The following is a 17868-nucleotide window of genomic DNA, read 5'->3' as shown; positions in this document are numbered from 1 at the left end:
ATACACAGTATTGATGTTGCACAATAACGTTTATTTAATAGTAAGGTGTGGGATGCGTCACCAATAGCCTCTCCCACACAAATGTCAACCTCTCCGGCACGTGGTATCCCCTGCTACGCTAACGAGGCTCTGGCGACCGAGTTTCTCCCGGGATAAGGAGAACCCTCTACTAAGTCAACGACCTTCTAGAGGGCGGATAAGCTGGTAGAGCAAGGGCACCCTCTTGTCCTTGGAGTGAGAAATCACTCCTAAAGACGGAAGAATCACCAAGGGTGGTCAACGGCATAGGATGCTGAAGGCAACGGGAAACCACAGCCTTAAAGATCCAATGGGTATCCCCAGGAAAACTCATCATGGCAGGGTTCAATGTCAAATTATCCGGAGTTTCAACTCCCCCACTCGGATCTCCTGGGGGGAGAGCCTTGAACAATGCCACAAGTAAATACAAAAATAATGCAACAATAGCAACTTGGAATGTAAGATCATTATACCAACCAGGCAAAGTAAATAATGTTATACAAGAAATGAAACGCCTAAAAATTAACATTTTGGGTGTAAGTGAAACAAGATGGCCTGACTCAGGAGAAATGACCATTGACAACATGAAAGTATATTACTCGGGAAATTCTGATAGCCAGCACAGGAATGGGGTAGGAATAATTTTAGATGAGTATGCTAGTAAGTCTGTCAAAAGCATTTTACCAATCTCAGATAGAGTAATCAGTCTACATTTACAAACGAAACAAACAAATATTAATTTAATCCAAATCTATGCTCCAACAGCCCACAAAGACCAAGAAGAAATAGGAAAATTTTATGAAGAATTAACACAAGCAATAGGAACCTCAAAAAGCAGAGACATTATTATCATCATGGGAGATTTTAATGCCAAAATAGGTGAAGGAAGTGAAGGTGATCTTATTGGACCTTTTGGTTTAGGAACAAGAAATGAAAGAGGAGATTTGCTGTCACAATTTTGCCAGGAAAACAATCTGTCTATTACAAACACATTTCTTAAACTCCCTAAACGAAGACTTTATACTTGGAAATCACCAAGAGACTGTAATGAAGAAGTTTGCAGAAATCAAATCGATTTCATACTTATAAACAAGAGGTACAAAAATTCTATTCATGGTGTGAAAACATATCCAGGAGCTGATATATTTTCAGATCATAAGCTTTTAGTAGCAAAGTTCCATGTGAAACTGAAAGCCATACAAAAGAAACAAGAGAAGGACTATATAAATACAACTATTCTAAGAGACCCCTTGACTAAACAAAAGACTTCTGAAGAGATTAATAAGGAATTAGTTAGGATAAAGAATAATCAAACAGAAGACATTGATGGCAAATGGGAACCTATAAAAGACACATTAAATAATGCATGTAAAAACACAATGGCGACCAAACACGACAACATGAAAAAGAAGTGGATGACAGAGAAGATATTACAATTGATGGAACAAAGAAGAATACTTAAAAATAGAGATGAAAGTGAGTATAAAAGATTACATGCAGAAATACAAAAAGAAACACGACGAGCAAAAGAAGAATGGTACAAGGAACAATGCTCTGAAATTGAGAGTTATGAAACAAGACATGATAGTTTCAACTTACACAAAAAAGTTAAAGATTTAGCTGGACTTAATAAAAAGAAAAGTACAAGTTTATTGTTAGATAAAAATGACAAAATAATTCCTGATGTTAAAGGTAAACTGGACAGGTGGACAGAATATGTCAAAGAACTATTTGAAGATACAAGAAAAGATCAAAAATTTTATGATAACATGATCGGAGAACGAGGACCAAGCATATTGAAAGAAGAAATATTACATGTTATCAACAAATCAAAGACAGGAAAAGCCCCTGGACCGGATAAGATACCAAATGACATCCTGAAACTCATAGGAATAGACCATATAGATATATTTGTACAATTGTTTAATGATATTTATAATTCGGGAATTATTCCTAGGGATTGGTTGACATCTACCTTTGTTACATTACCCAAAAAGGCTAATGCCAAAACTTGTAATGATCACCGTACAATAAGCTTAATGAGTCACACCTTAAAGATATTTCTAAAAGTTATACACCAACGAATATACAAAAAAGTAGAAGAAGGTATAAGTGAAACACAATTCGGTTTTAGTAGTTCCCTCGGTACAAGAGAAGCATTGTTTGCTTTTAACATATTAGCGCAATGATGTATGGAGGTTAACCAGCCACTATATGTGTGCTTCCTGGATTATAATAAAGCATTTGACAAAGTTCGTCATGATCATCTCATAGAATTGTTAGAAAAGAAAACACTTGATAAGAAAGACATCCGCATTATATATAACCTCTACTACAATCAAACCACAACCGTGAAGGTAGAAAATGAGTTATCGAATGATATAGAAATAAAGAGGGGTGTGAGACAAGGTTGCGTTCTCTCACCCTTATTGTTTAATATGTATTCAGAAGACATATTCCAGGCAGCTCTATCAGATGAAATAGCTGGCATTAAAGTGAATGGGCTAAACATTAACAATGTTAGGTTTGCTGATGACACTGCACTACTAGCTGGAAACCTCAAAGATCTACAATTACTTCTTGACAAAGTCGCAGAAAAAAGTGAAGAATTTGGCTTGACTCTTAACGTAAGCAAGACTAAGTTCATGGTGATATCTAAAACACACCAACAAGAAAATCTTACAATCAATAGGGAAAGAGTCGATCAAGTACGTAAATTTAAATATCTCGGAACAATTGTAAATGAGGAGATTGAAAGCTCAGAAGAAATTAAATCGAGAATAGGACAGGCCAGAAGTATCTTTAATAAGATGAAAAATGCATTCTGTTCGAGAGACATTTGTTTAAACACAAAAATGAGGTTGCTAAGATGCTATGTATTCTCAAAATTATTATACGGAATGGAAGCGTGGACATTGAAAAAGAAGGACATGAACAGTTTAGAAGCTTTTGAAATGTGGGCATATAGAAGAATACTTAGAATTAGTTGGGTGTCGAGGATTACTAATCAAGATGTCCTAAGAAGAATGGGAAAGGAAAAGAATTAATTAAAACTATTAAAGTAAGGAAGCTACAATATTTAGGCCATGTTATTAGGGGAGTAAATTACAAAATATTGCAAATAATACTAGAAGGGAAAATTTGTGGGAAGAGAACGAGCGGTAGAAGACGGACATCCTGGATTGACAATTTAAAAAATTGGTACAACTGTTCAACGTCAGAACTCCTTAGATCAGCCAAATCAAGATCAGAAATTGCCATGATGACAGCCAACCTTCTTAGAGGAGACGGCACATGAAGAAGAAGAATAGTTTATTATGAACCGGCTTTCGCCTTCCTACCTGACGATGGCCTAAGTAACCACAAGCCGATTCATTAAATAAATATTATTGTGGTACATTAATAGTGTTCAAGTTACGGATTAAACTTAATGCTATATACATGCACTGTATATTAATTTGCAAGTGAATTTCCTCAACTTTCATCTACATCTTAATCTGCATCTACATCTACATGATTACTCTGCAGTTCAGAATTAAAGTCCGCGGCAGAGATTTCATAGAACCACCTCCAATCCACTGCCCTACCTTTCCACTCTCGAAGAGCGCATGGGAAAAACAAACACTTAAATTTTTCCATGTGAACTTTGATTTCTCTTATTTTATTATGATGATCATTTATCCCTATGAAGGTGGGAGTCAACAAAATTTTTTACACTATGAGGAGAATGTTGGTTACTGAAATTCCATGACAACACCCTGCTGCAGCAAAGAACGCCTTTCCTTTAACGACTACCACCCCGATTTGAAGACGATATCCGTGGAACACTCTCCCCTGTTTCGCGATAATACAGAACGTGCTCGCTTTCTTTGAACTTTTTCGGATTCCGGCGTCAATCCCGTCTGATGCAGATTCCACACAAGACAGCAGTACTCCAGAAGAGGGTGGACAACCGTACTGTAGGTAGTCTCTTTAGTAGACGTGTTGTATTTTCTAAGTGTTCTGCCCAAAAATCGCAATCTTTTGTTTGCTTTCCCTACAGCTTTGTCTATTTGCTCAACCCAGATTGACTTACAATTGACTTTACAGCCTTTAGACCTGTGTGATTTACCACGTAACCAAAATTCAACTGATTTCTTTTAGTACTGATGTGGATAACTTCACACTTTTCATCATTTAGAGTCAGTTGCCACTTTTTGCACAATACAGATCTCTTATCTAAATCATTTTGAATTTTTTTGATTTCTGATGACTTTACAAGACGGTATACAACATCATCACCTACAAACTATCTGAGAGGAATACTCAGATTGTCTGCAAAATCTTTTATGTACATCAACAACAACAGAGGTCCTATGACAACTCCTTGAGGAATTTCAGATATTACTTTTGGTTTATTTGATGACTTGCCTTTAGTTATTACGAACTGTGGCTTCTCTGACAGGAAATCACGAATATGCCACACAACCGAGACGAAACTCCATAGGTACACAATTTGCTTAGAAGTCGCTTGTGAGGAATGTAGTCAAAAGCCTTCTGGAAATCTAAAAATATAGAACTAGTTTGACATCCCCTGTCGACAACACTTATTACTTAATGAGAATAAAGAGCTAGTTGTGTTTCACAAGAACAATATCTTTTGAATCCGTGTTGGCTGCTATCAATAAATCGTTTTCTTCGAGATAATTCTTAATGTTCGAGTACAGTACATGTTCCAAAGTCCTGCTGCTCAGTATCAAGTTCACCTACGAACATAATAACAGGCCAGTATAAAATAAAAATGAGAAATACTACTCTATAATATATATGTAGCATTTTGTAAAAAAAACATTACGTTATTACTTATAAACTATCATAAGTTTATTTCAGATATCATATGGCATATATAACTGTATATGACGTGTTTTTATTATATTATGTATGGCTTCGGTAGTAAGTCTCAATGTAGATTTCTAGATGTCACTTCGAATTGTTTCATTCATACATCACTTAGTTATGCTGCTATAGATGCTGCACTGTTTTGCATAGCTGTTTGACTTGCATGTACAATGGCGTCTCACTTGTGTCATGGGAGGCTCGTTGATTGCAATGTTCAATAAGTTTTTAGCGATGAGAATCCACTTTTACTGTAAGTTCAAGTCCAACGTGGAATAATACCACTTTTTCTCTTCTTGATTTTGGTCGGCCAATTGGTAATCATGTATTATTGCACTTGGCGCTGCTGCAATCTTTTTCAAGAGAACAGTACGTGACTTCTGCTTAAGGAAACAAACAAACAAATGCAGTCCGAACAGGCCTTGAAAGCCCAACGATACCTACCAGCTGCTGTGTCAGCACCGCAGGCAGATACGGACGAGCATGTGGTCAGCACCCCACTCTCCTGGCTGCTGTCAGTTTTCGTGACTGGTCTCCCTATTCCTCAATCAAGCACCTCCTCAACTGGCCTCAAAACGGCTGAGTGCACCCCGCTTGCCAACAGCACTCGGCAGACCCGGACGGTGACCCATCCAAGTGCTAGCCAAGCCCGACAGCGCTCAACGTCGGTGATCGGACTTGAACCGATGTTACCACTGCGGCAATGCCGTTGGTCTTTGGCTTAAGCAATGTACTGCAAATAGTCGACTGGATTCGCGTTGTTGTTGTTGTGGTCTTCAGTCCTGAGCCTGGTTTGATGCAGCTCTCCATGCTACTCTATCCTGTGCAAGCCTCTTCATCTCCCAGTACCTACTGCAACCTACATCCTTCTGAATCTGCTTAGTGTATTCATCTCTTGGTCTCCCTCTACGATTTTTACCCTCCACGCTGCCCTCCAATACTAAATTGGTGATCCCTTGATGCCTCAGAATATGTCCTACCAACCGATCCCTTCTTCTGGTCAAGTTGTGCCACAAACTTCTCTTCTCCCCAATCCTATTCAATACTTCCTCATTAGTTATGTGATCTACCCATCTAATCTTCAGCATTCTTCTGTAGCACCACATTTCGAAAGCTTCTATTCTCTTCTTGTCCAAACTATTTATCGTCCATGTTTCACTTCCTTACATGGCTACACTCCATACAAATACTTTCAGAAATGACTTCCTGTCACTTAAATCTATACTCGATGTTAACAAATTTCTCTTCTTCAGAAACGCTTTCCTTGCCATTGCCAGTCTACATTTTATATCCTCTCTACTTCGACTTATATCCTCTCTACTTCGACCATCATCAGTTATTTTGCTCCCCAAATAGTGAAACTCCTTTACTACTTTAAGTGTCTCATTTCCTAATCTAATTCCCTCAGCATCACCCAACTTAATTCGACTACATTCCATTATCCTCGTTTTGCTTTTGTTGATGTTCATCTTATATCCTCCTTTCAAGACACTGTCCATTGCATTCAACTGCTCTTCCAAGTCCTTTGCTGTCTCTGACAGAATTACAATGTCATCGGCGAACCTCAAAGTTTTTATTTCTTCTCCATGGATTTTAATACCTACTCCGAATTTTTCATTTGTTTCCTTTACTGCTTGCTCAATATACAGATTGAATAACATTGGGGAGAGGCTACAACCCTGTCTTACTCCCTTCCCAACCACTGCTTCCCTTTCATGTCCCTCGACTCTTATAACTGCCATCTGGTTTCTGTACAAATTGTAAATAGCGTTTCGCTCCCTGTATTTTACCCCTGTCACCTTTAGAATTTGAAAGAGAGTATTCCAGTCAACATTGTCAAACGCTTTCTCTAAGTCTACAAATGCTAAAAACCTAGGTTTGCCTTTCCTTAATCTTTGTTCTAAGATAAGTCGTAAGGTCAGTATTGCCTCACGTGTTCCAGTGTTTCTACGGAATCCAAACTGATCTTCCCCGAGGTCAGCTTCTACTAGTTTTTCCATTCGTCTGTAAGGAATTCGTGCTAGTATTTTGCAGCTGTGGCTTATTAAACTGATTGTTCGGTAATTTTCACATCTGTCAACACCTGCTTTCTTTGGGATTGGAATTATAATATTCTTCTTGAAGTCTGAGGGTATTTCGCCTGTTTCATACATCTGGATTCGCGTAGGACGAAATTATTTTTCGGTGTACACATTCTAATTGAGCACCGAAGTTAGTCGTTTCTGGTTGCGTTTGGGTCGTGTGCTTAGGCGGACTAGAATATCCATTCATTATACTGGCATCCATCTTCTTACTAGATACTAAATCTCCCTCTCACTCAGTAAGAAGTCAGCTGGATTCCTTGACACAACTATTTTATACATACTGCCAAGTGATCCACTTGTTTTGTACTTTGTTTGAATTTCCATGATGATCAGTGATGTTCGATGCACATCCGATTGCTCTGTGAAAGGAGTGGAACTTCTAACAGAGGAAGTTATTAGCAAAAAATAGCTCTATATGACTGTTTTTCCAAAATTACCTTTCTTTTTTCCGCAAAGATCGTACCGTGCAACAGGTCATGCTTGTGATTTAATACCCTGTTTAGCTGTTCTGTCCTCACATGTATTTTACGTATTCCCTAATACTCCCAGCATTATTAGATATTACATGGTTTTCAACATATTTAGGTAAGTAACCATACGGGATAATAATGGTAAATGCAGCAGTGCAGCCATCATTCGTTATAGCTTATCTTTCATCAAGAGCTCACATTAAATTTCGATTTGTATTCAAAGATAAACAATTATGCTTCAGTAATGTCCCGAGTTGTCATAAATATTCTAAACTGCAGAAAAATGTACATATCATTCTACCAGGGATTCTACTTTACACTAAAAGTTGCAATCAATGCCCTTCCTAGTTTGCTTTTATTTTTCTGTGAGGACTAAGCAAACTTTATCACGTACATTTATTTTCTCCTGATATTCAAGAGTCCCTTTTCGGTTGTGTTTGATACAGTTAACAGTTGTCGCCAAACACATAAAAGTCAAGTTGTACTAAAACACAGAAGACTAAAGTTAGGTTTGAGTATAAATAACTTTCGCTACTTTAGGCTTCTTGCTAAGATGTTACGCTATGTTCCCAATTGCTCCAACAGGGTATACGTGTCAACACACTAGTTCTAAAGTGGTGAACCAAAGACCAACTGCATTACTTGTGGTGCACTGCAGCAAGTCTAGGTTACTTCAGGAGAAGGTAGAGAAGAAAGTGGAACAAACACATAAATTATTAGTAATTTATTAAAACGTGAGGACGGTAAATGCAACAGGATGTCTATAAATGTTTACCCTGATCTCAAGGTTAAATATTAATTATATTTATGATGTTATTCTTCTTGTTACACGTCTACTAGGGAACCCATGACGTTCCTATCCAGCTCTGTCTCATTCAACACTTTCGCCAGAAGGAGCGTTGTGTGAGCTATATCAAAATAGAAGAAATCACCTAACGTCATGTTAATCAGAAGATAGATGGAAACTTTTTTAGAAACTGGATAGATTCACAAACGGACAAGCAGCGGGAAGGACAGACCATCCATTTCGGAGGACACTGTGCAGGGAGTTGAAACCACATTCACGGGGTCGCCACACAAATCGATTATACGAGCTTGTCCAGAGCCTCAAGGGGAAAAAGGTACTGTGCACAAAGTGGTTCGCAGACGTCTTAAATGGTATGCGTACATCGTCCAAATTGTTCAAGGCATTACAGCTAGGTGGTAGCCCAAAACGCGAACAATTTACAGTGGACAAGCTGAGCATTTTGGATGGGGACAATGATTTCTTGAAGCGTGTGTGTTTTTCCGATGAAACTACATTTCATGTCTTGGACTCAGTTAACCGTTATAATGTCCGGATCTGGGGATCGGCATGTCGTACGAGAACACATTTGGGACACGCCAAAGGATAATGTGTTGTGTGAGTTAATGTGTGCTCGAGTGACTGGCTCGTTGTTCTTAATTTAACGTGAAGTAAATGAATATGTTTACCTACCCCAGCTACAGCATAATACAACACACCGTCGGCTTTCGGCAAGATGGCACTTCCTCTCATTGGGCTCTACAACTTCGCAATTTTCTGCATGAAACCATCCCGAAAAGGTGGACTGGCAGAGACGGTCCAATTTCATGGCTCCAGAGAGCACCTGACACTCGTTAGATTTATTTTTTGCAGGTATGTGAATGATATCGTGTACGAAACAGCAGCAACAGCTGCAACTGCACATCAGAGATGCCATTGACACACCAGACATGTTGCAGTATGGGTGGAAAGAGTCTAAATATCGGCTTGGTATTTTGTGTGTTACCAAGGGTGAACATGTTGAAGTGACTTAAATGTTGAAGTGTATTAAATGTATGAAATGTTTATACAAGTTTCAAAACTTAATAAGTAGCGGCATATGTGATATCACGCATGTTTCATTTACTTCATGCTATAAAGAGTTACATTGATTTGTAACCAGGGTAAAAATTTATGAACACCCTGTACTTTGGAAATAATTATTGTCTTTACAGACGACATGTAATTGCTATTGTCGCTGACACTTTTAACATGAGCACTTAGTTGACTGCAGAATGATAGCTACACGTCAGAGTACAGTCGTCCACGACTTGATATAAAATGATCAATAACTGTTCTGTTAGCAAGTAGCCGCATCTGTGCTGGAGACGATGCTGTTGTCGTCTGTGATGGTTGCTGATTAGAGACAATGTGGGCTGAGCGGCACAGCACTCGGGCATAATAACTCCCGGTTGCAGCGGCAGCAGGAAACACCTGGGGCCATGTCTACGCTGGCGTCTCCGCTTCGTTGACTGCGTTTGGCAGCGATTGTCTGCCTGTGGTGCCGTCGATAGGTACCAACTTCTGCAGGAGACTTCGTTCTAAGGACGGCACCACAGTGCAGATTCTGTACGAAAGCAGATTTTGATTAACGAATTTGATTAACGAATACGACAGTAAAAGCATTCAGGAAAATTTGTGACCAGAGCTGCTAGTGGAGGACGTCAAGTCTCATATACAGGGTGGGTCAGGAGGAAAGGTACGTGGTTTGAGGGGTGATAGTATTAGTGATTTTGAACAAAAATCTTCATATGCGCGTATGCCCTGTTCCGAATGGTTTCCGAGGTAGAACACATTTAATATCACATTTGTACGTTTCCTTCAACATCTCGATATCCGCACCCTCCAGCGAAAACGAGTAGCAGTATGAAATTTGAGGTAACATATTAAGGTAGCAAGTTGAGACGAACAGTTTGATACGGGACACTTGAGGTCTATCAAGTCGGGAACCCACCTCAAACTGGCCTATAAAAACTATGTAAGCTGCAGAGCATGCGCGTCGAGCGAGTTTTTCAATACTCTCGCGCGCTCTCTTCGCACAAACCGTTAGTTCTAGCGAAAAAAATTAATAGCACTTTTTTTGTAGGAAATTTAATATAGTTTAATTTATTACTGCGACACTATTTCGCTGGAGGGTGCGGTTTTCGAGTTATTCAAGAAAAACATACAAAGGTGATATTAAATGTGTTTTACCTCAGAAACCATTCGGAACAGGGCATACGTCCGTATGAAGATTTTTTGTTCAGAATCACTAATACTATCACCCATCGAAGCATGTGTCTTTCCTCCTGATTCACCCTCTATAAATTATGAATGGATAAAAAGCCGACCGTTGTGGCCGAACGGCTCTAGGCGCTTCAGTCCGAAACCGCACTCCTGCTACGATCGCAGGTTCGAATCCTGCCATGGGCGTGGATGGGTGTGATGTCCTTAGGTTAGTCAGGTTTAAGTAGTTCTAAGTCTAGGGGACTGATGACATCAGATGTTAAGTCCAATAGTGCTCATAGCCATTTGAACCATTTGGATAAGAGTATTTGTTCAGTAAAGTGGCTTCTCATCTTACAAAACAGAATAGTCTCTTGAGAAATGCTGTATATGCAGAAGACAGGCACACTGTGACTCTGGAATTTCTTGATACAGGAGAGAGCTACTCTAGTTTATAACACAACACTGGAATATCACATTGCACAATAACCAAAATAATTCCAGAATCGTGTGAAGGGATTTATGAAGCACTGAAGGGGGAATATGTGAAGATACATAAATGTTTAGTGCACTATATGGGCAACAAAAACTATTTTTATTTTTGAGTAATTTAATTAATGGAATTAGCGTTCGAATAAGTGTAAAATTAATAAAAAAAATACAGAACGCTTCAAGCGTTTTTTAACTTGTGGCATCTGGAGTTCAAAAATAGACAAAGTAGGATGGAAAGCTAAGAAATATTTTTTTAATTTAGATTGTGACCACATCTTCTATTCCGGCTTGCTGAAAAGCTGCTTAGATGTTTCCAGAGGTGGATGGCTGTACCTGTAATTGTGGACACGAAGTCACCTGCGACACACTCCACTTTCCCATCAGCATACAATTAATAGCATGCGCTGTGCCCCTGGCACAACCCCCACCCTAGTCGAAGCAAGTTTATACAAAAAATAAAAAAAATAAAAAAAAAAAATGGAAGGAATCACCTACTTTGAAGCCACGTTTACAAACACACTACAGAGATATACTTGTTTTGCAAATCAAGCTGCTTTTTCTTGCCGCTAGTTACTTTATTTATCCCACACCCGTTTCGCCTTCTCCTGTTCTAAGGCATCATCAGTGGGTTCTATAACGATACAGTTTTGTTAGTTATAGATTATCAAACAGTTCACTTCGCGATTTTTTGTAAACAAAATAAGTAATTACTTACGATTTGCTGATCTGTGTTTCCTCATATCTGGTCTGGAGGCCGCACTACCACTTTTATCGCTGCCATATATTTAGATCTTTGTGTTCTCGCCATCCACACACTGTTCACCATGTTTCTCACTCCTTTTTTGTGGTGGACTATATACCCCCCTCTCTCTCACTCATACACACACAGACGGTATAAATATCATAAATAGAAGTTAGTAACGAACATTCTTCGTTAGGTTGGCAACAAATAGGTAAACATACCAAAGAAGATGAGACGCGTAATGGTGTCGCAATATTTACGCTGTGAAAATAAGTGTACGGCGAAATAGTTGCATTGAGTGACAAAAGAACCATAGTCCACCACAAAAAAAGGAGTGAGAAACATGGTGAACAGTGTGTGGATGGCGAGAACACAAAGATCTAAATATATGGCAGCGATAAAAGTGGTAGTGCGACCTCCAGACCAGATATGAGGAAACGCAGATCAGCAAATCGTAACTAATTACTTATTTTGTTTACAAAAAATCCCGCGAAGTGAACTGTTTGATAATCGAAAATTAACAAAACTGTATCGTTATAGGTCCCACTGATGATGCCTTAGAACAGGAGAAGGCGAAACGAGTATGGGATAAATAAAGTAACTATGGTTCAATTCTTTTATCTTGGCGGCCCGCGCATGCCCGCCCAGACGCGGGAGATTGCTGCGTTGCCAGTTGCACACGGCGCACGCGCCAAGAGAAGCAGCGCCATAGTATAGCATAGTTCGCAAGCTTACGTTTAGGGGGGAGCGCGCAGTTTATGAATTGTAGCCACCACGGCCGCATTAACCCTTTCGCTGCTACAAAGACGTGCTCCCCGCATTGCACGCTGTGCGCGATTTTTTCATCACTGCACTGCTTGCCTGTGCAGACACATGGTGTTCCGACTGCTTTGACACACTTATCATTCGATTTCACAAAAACTATTTGGCCCAAAAATTTGATTTTTATACATCTTCTTGGCTGATACCTTCCCCCCATAAATGACTTAATTTCGTTTCGATGTTCAACGCAGCCGTTGTGCAGCATTAAATGTATTAAACCATTGCACTAAATTTAGACGAGTTTGCAGAGGTAAAAGTCTATAGCGTATACTTTCCGTATGGTCGATTTTAGTTGCCTCAATGTTGAGAATGAAATGTGGACAAGATACCTAAATTTCATATAAAATTTACTGTATAACAATATCTCATTTAAGTGCCAGACAGGTGTCGTATGTAATATTGAGAAATATTCCGTCTTTCGCGACTGTAAATAAAAGTTTCATTTATACCAGAGTCATTTCGCTTTTTTCTAAAAAGTTCTGATTAAAACAAAGTTGATGAAGTACACAAAACTGAATTGTGGACGTAATAAAACATAGAAACCAAAATATATTGTCAGTGAGCCGCAGTGCGCAAACAATTTGTGTTTGTCACAACGGACAGCAAATACTTGCCAAAACATAGGTCAGTCGACGAAAACATTGAGTATAGTGATTTTGCCAAAGCAGCGAAGCAAAGAACTGCGTCAGACAATCAAGTAGCTCGACAACGTACGAGCGGAAATTCTGCACTAAATAATATTTAATACTGTCACAGCCGGCCCAGGTGGCCGAGCGGTTCTAGGCGCTACAGTCTGGAACCGCTCGACCGCTACGGTCGCAGGTTCGAATCCTGCCTTGGGCATGGGTGTGTTTGATGTCCTTAGGTTAGTTAGGTTTAAGTAGTTCTAAGTTCTAGGGGACTGATGACCTCAGAAGTTAAGTCCCATTTGAACCAATACTGTCGCAAATGAATATATATCAATATTAATAGTAAAACTGCGACTGCAGCAGAAAGATATACAAACAAAACAGATAACATGAATATTGTATGTGTGCCTTTTCATTGTTTTTAATTGCTGTGAAAAGAAATATTGGAGGACAAAATTAGAAAAACCGAAAACTTATGATTATAAAGAAGGGACAAAGCACTAGAAATTTCAAAAAAATACATTCAAACGAATAAAATTCATGAAGTAAGACACTTCGATATTGTTTTTAAATAAAGAAAATATTAAGCATCTTGCAAGTTTAACCTTTCACATAGGAGTCAAACACCAAACCATTAGACCAACACAGCTTATTAATCAATATAATTCCAAGAGGACTCACAAAGTGTCACGCAAAATACCGACAAACATTGTTGGTATGGCTATGAATTACTGACGTTTCGTCGAAGTACAATAGGAAATAAATAATTACCTATGTTCTTTATTGCGAAAAAATGGTTCCTGAGAATGATACAAACACCTTTCCTTGCTATCGCCTGAAATAGGAGGCTTGTTGTTTGTTTGGTTTAATTAATTAATAGAATATGAAGCAATTCGTATAAAGAATGCTTTTTCCAAACTTTCTTTTAAAAGGAAGTCTGCTATCAAGACATTGCTTTTGTTCAATTACTTTATTTATGACTGAACGTTTCTAAAACTGAAGACACTCGTCTGTGCTCTGCACTGCAGTCGAGCTCTGGCAACGTCGTTCTCTGTTCATTGGCTGACTGTCTTTTGTGACGTCAGATGCGTAGAACTAACCTAAACTCGGCCGCCATCGTAAATGACGCGCACTTTAGCAGCAGGAAAAGGCAGTTTGATTTGCAAAACAAGTATTTATATGCTTTCTGGGGAGGATGGTCAAACAAACAAACACTACAGAGACGTCAAATAGCCGCAGCGACGCCAGCTCTCCAAGCGGTTGCATCTCACATTGCAGTGAACGGAAGACGAACGACTTTTATGATCAAATCTACGGCAAGGACCTAGATTTGATCAAATTTATTTGACGACAGATGAGATTTGACAAATTCCATATTACACCATCAAATTTCTTTGGCGTGTCAGCAAGAAATACGATAGTGTAATAACGGCGTTACTGTGCCGCCTGGTACACTATACTGCGTGCTAGAGTAGGGGCGATTCGTGAATGAGTCATTCGTTTGAACTACTCTAAATAAAGAATGGTAAGAATCGAATCGTGATACGGAAGAATAGTCATTCAAAAGAATCGTAAGAACGATTGCGTGTTTCCGAGTCGTGACGATTCCAAGTTCCAACGATTCATCGATTCTTAGTACGCTATGCTTCGAAGGCAACTTACGAATCATTCCGAGTTGTGCCGAATGATTACGACCGCCAGATGGCAGTCAAGAGGAGGATGCGTGTGAACAGAGGAAGCTCGGAACGAACAAACGAAGTTCGTGGGACGTAATATTACTCGTGAAAACCAAGCTGACACTTGGCGGTGGCTGACGGGAAAGAGCGTAAAGGCATTTCCCAATTATTGTCGCTACCATCAGCCACCGCGCCGACGTCAGCTTAGTTTGCGCGAGTAATACACGAACTAGTGATGACAGAAACGATATACAGCGAGTACAGAGCTCCCAATACACACGATTAAAATCAAGAAATCCAAGCATTATGAATAAATACGTAACTCTTATTTGTTGCAGATGCAATGCAAAACACACACACCTTCTTTACACACGAGCAATAGCACTTGAATTACGTATTATATATCGCGTATCTCGAAAACGGCCCTAACGATTTGTGTGAAATTTTGTATTTAGACTGGTTTTTGCTTTTTGAGTACACCTACATAGTTCCATTCTTTCGTAAAAAGTCAATATATATATATATATATATATATATATATATATATATATATATATATATATATATATCCTACATAGTTCCATTGGTAAACCATGTCTGCCTCACTGCTAGATTTTCTTACTATAAAACAGACGTCTGTAGTTAGATACGTTCAAGACACACAACCAAACTGGCATACCACGTAATTTTGCACCATCTTTCGCACAAATTGACTCCTCTTTCCTGGCATACTGAAATCAAACGTGACCTTTCATCAATTAAGGCACTACACGTATAAATCGAGAATCACACTTGGAACGTCATATGCATGTTTACTCATAAATGAACTATTTCTGGCATAACATAACAGTTCTATTCTAACCCCATTGACAATTTCAGACATGTCCTGCCAACTGATATAGAACTTTTTGCATTCCGTAAGACTCGTGCTATCCCAGAATACAATGAATCGTGGAAGAGAATCGTAGGAATCGATTCGCAATGTGAGATCGAATCGTAGAAATCGAATCGGGAAAAAGAACCGTGTTGCCCAACTCTGCTGTGTGCACTGTAGTGATGGGGAGCTCGTGAATGAGTCGTTGAAATGAACGCTTCACTCCAGTGAAGTGTGAACTAACCACTCAATTTCAATGAACTGGTACTTCAAACTCTTCACAGATAACACACTCCACACTTTCTTCTAGTTCACTCACTCTCTTCCCCTATCCCTCATCCCATTACATCGGCGTTACGTCACTCATTCTCCCTTCACTTCAGTCCCCCCTCTACTGCCTGTCGACGAATCGCGCGGCGTTTGTGGGAAACTATAGGTTTGCGAGGGGTTGGTGGGTGAGGGGCGAGGGGAAGGCAGCGTCAGCTGCTTCCTGCAGTGCTGACATCATTACCCGTGACTATTTGTGCAGTTCAGTTATACTTCGCGTCACGCACAGCCAACATGAAAATAAAAGTTTTGTTAGTGACACTGAAAGAGGGATTTTACCTGAAATCGTACCAATTACTACAGGTGACAGTTTACGTTTTGAATTTGGAGGGTTATATTATTCTCAACAAAATAAAATCTACAGGAAAACTTCTGAATAATTACTTAACGTAGATATATAGACTTTGTGACAGTGGTAAACATACTCACTCTATTTTGGATTAAATTTTAAAAGGAACATGAAATTGGACTGTATTTTGTTGGTAGCCCTAGTTTTTCAGTCCATGAATACAACAAATGATGTTTCACTTGGCAGATAAAGACTTTTTTGGGAGCTTCATGAGAAAATGTCGAGCAAGATTAAATGTAATACTTTCTTTATATGTGACAGGCTTCTCTGTTTATCTTTCCTTTGTCCCCTTCGACATGATCTATTTAAGTTAGCTCAGACGCTGTAAGAGCGTAAAACGTTGCGTGCACGTTACTGCATAGTTGGCCATCTGTTGGTAAAATTATGAAGTATTACGAACCTTTGCTGTACGAGCGAGGTGAAGCGAGCGTAGCCGCGACTGAGCGGCGAACTGGGCGACTTCGCCAGGCTTCCGTACTTCATGAATGAACTACTTCATTTGAACGCTTCACGGCAAAGAGTGAAATGAATGAAGTAGTTCACGGGAATCAACGAGTTCGACCCATCTATAGTGTGCAGAAACGTGCGAGTGCGGCCGGGGCTTCCCCCACGGAAAGGCCGAGCCGCCGAGTGGCGCTGGCGCGGCAGGGCTGCCAACCTCGGGACGGTGCAGGCGGGCGATACGTCGCCTCGTGGCCGTCTTTATAGCGGCTGGCGGGCAGCCGGCGCGTCTCGCAGCTGCCTGCGCCGGATTACGCGGCCGCAGTAAACAGCGCGGCGCGGTGCTGCGCCGCGCCGCACCGGCGCTACTATCGCCCCCCGGCGGCGTCCACCGCAGCGGCGGCGCGCTAGGCTAGGCTGGGCTCGGCGCCGGCGGCGGCTTAATCTGGCCAAGGCGGCGGTCGGCGGCCGGCCGCCGCTGATAAGGAAGAGTTGCAGGCGAGCGGCGAGGCCGCGTACACCGCGCCCACGGCCGGCAATCTTTCTCCACTCGCAACGCCTTGTCCGGGCGAGCCGGCCAATACTCCACCTTAAATGCCGCCTTGTTTCTGCGTTCCCGCCGTTCCGAGACAGCAGCGCGCGATTTAGGGCCACCGAACCTAGCCACTCGCCACTTTATTCCTTGGCTGTTGCTGGGCTGTATGGTGCATTAAGGAATATTTTGCGAGAATAGTTTTCTGGAGATTAGAAATCTACTCTGTAGAAATCAGCATGGGTTTCGAAAAAGACGATCGTGTGAAACCCAGCTCGCGGTATTCATCCACGAGACTCAGAGGGCCATAGACCAACACCAGCTCAAAGGAAGGCCTCGGCACTTGTTGGTGACGTCACGTCAACTAGGCACGGCGAACGCCAGGTCTGTTGCAGGCGGAAACGCCTGGGCGTGCTTATCACTATAAATCTATTATTTCTGGACAAAATGTATGGTATTGTTTTGGATTCTGCAGTTTTCTTTAGATGAAAGATTTTCTTACAATCGTT

At 40.4% G+C, this 17868-nt stretch overlaps 1 protein-coding gene across 1 annotated transcript; it reads left to right on the top strand.

Moving 5' to 3' along the window:
* Positions 1 to 587: 587 nt before the first annotated feature.
* LOC124620289 lies at positions 588 to 17238 on the top strand. The gene is made up of 4 exons (XM_047146960.1): positions 588 to 678; positions 784 to 1931; positions 2481 to 2645; positions 17095 to 17238. Exons 1-4 carry the CDS (start codon positions 588 to 590, stop codon positions 17236 to 17238), a joined length of 1548 nt encoding a protein of 515 aa, XP_047002916.1.
* Positions 17239 to 17868: the final 630 nt, after the last annotated feature.

This window comes from Schistocerca americana, chromosome 6, assembly GCF_021461395.2.
Source record: "Schistocerca americana isolate TAMUIC-IGC-003095 chromosome 6, iqSchAmer2.1, whole genome shotgun sequence".
Taxonomy (NCBI): Eukaryota; Metazoa; Arthropoda; class Insecta; order Orthoptera; family Acrididae; genus Schistocerca; species Schistocerca americana.
This window is presented reverse-complemented; position numbering and strand designations above follow the sequence as displayed.

Bases quoted from the DNA above. Each gene is read 5' to 3' on its own strand.
- LOC124620289 (XM_047146960.1), top strand. From the start codon at position 588: ATGACCATTGACAACATGAAAGTATATTACTCGGGAAATTCTGATAGC. The intron at 679-783 runs GTAAGTCTGTCA...ATGCTCCAACAG, and splicing joins AATTTTAGATGAGTATGCTA to CCCACAAAGACCAAGAAGAA. The intron at 1,932-2,480 runs GTACAATTGTTT...GACATATTCCAG, and splicing joins TAGACCATATAGATATATTT to GCAGCTCTATCAGATGAAAT.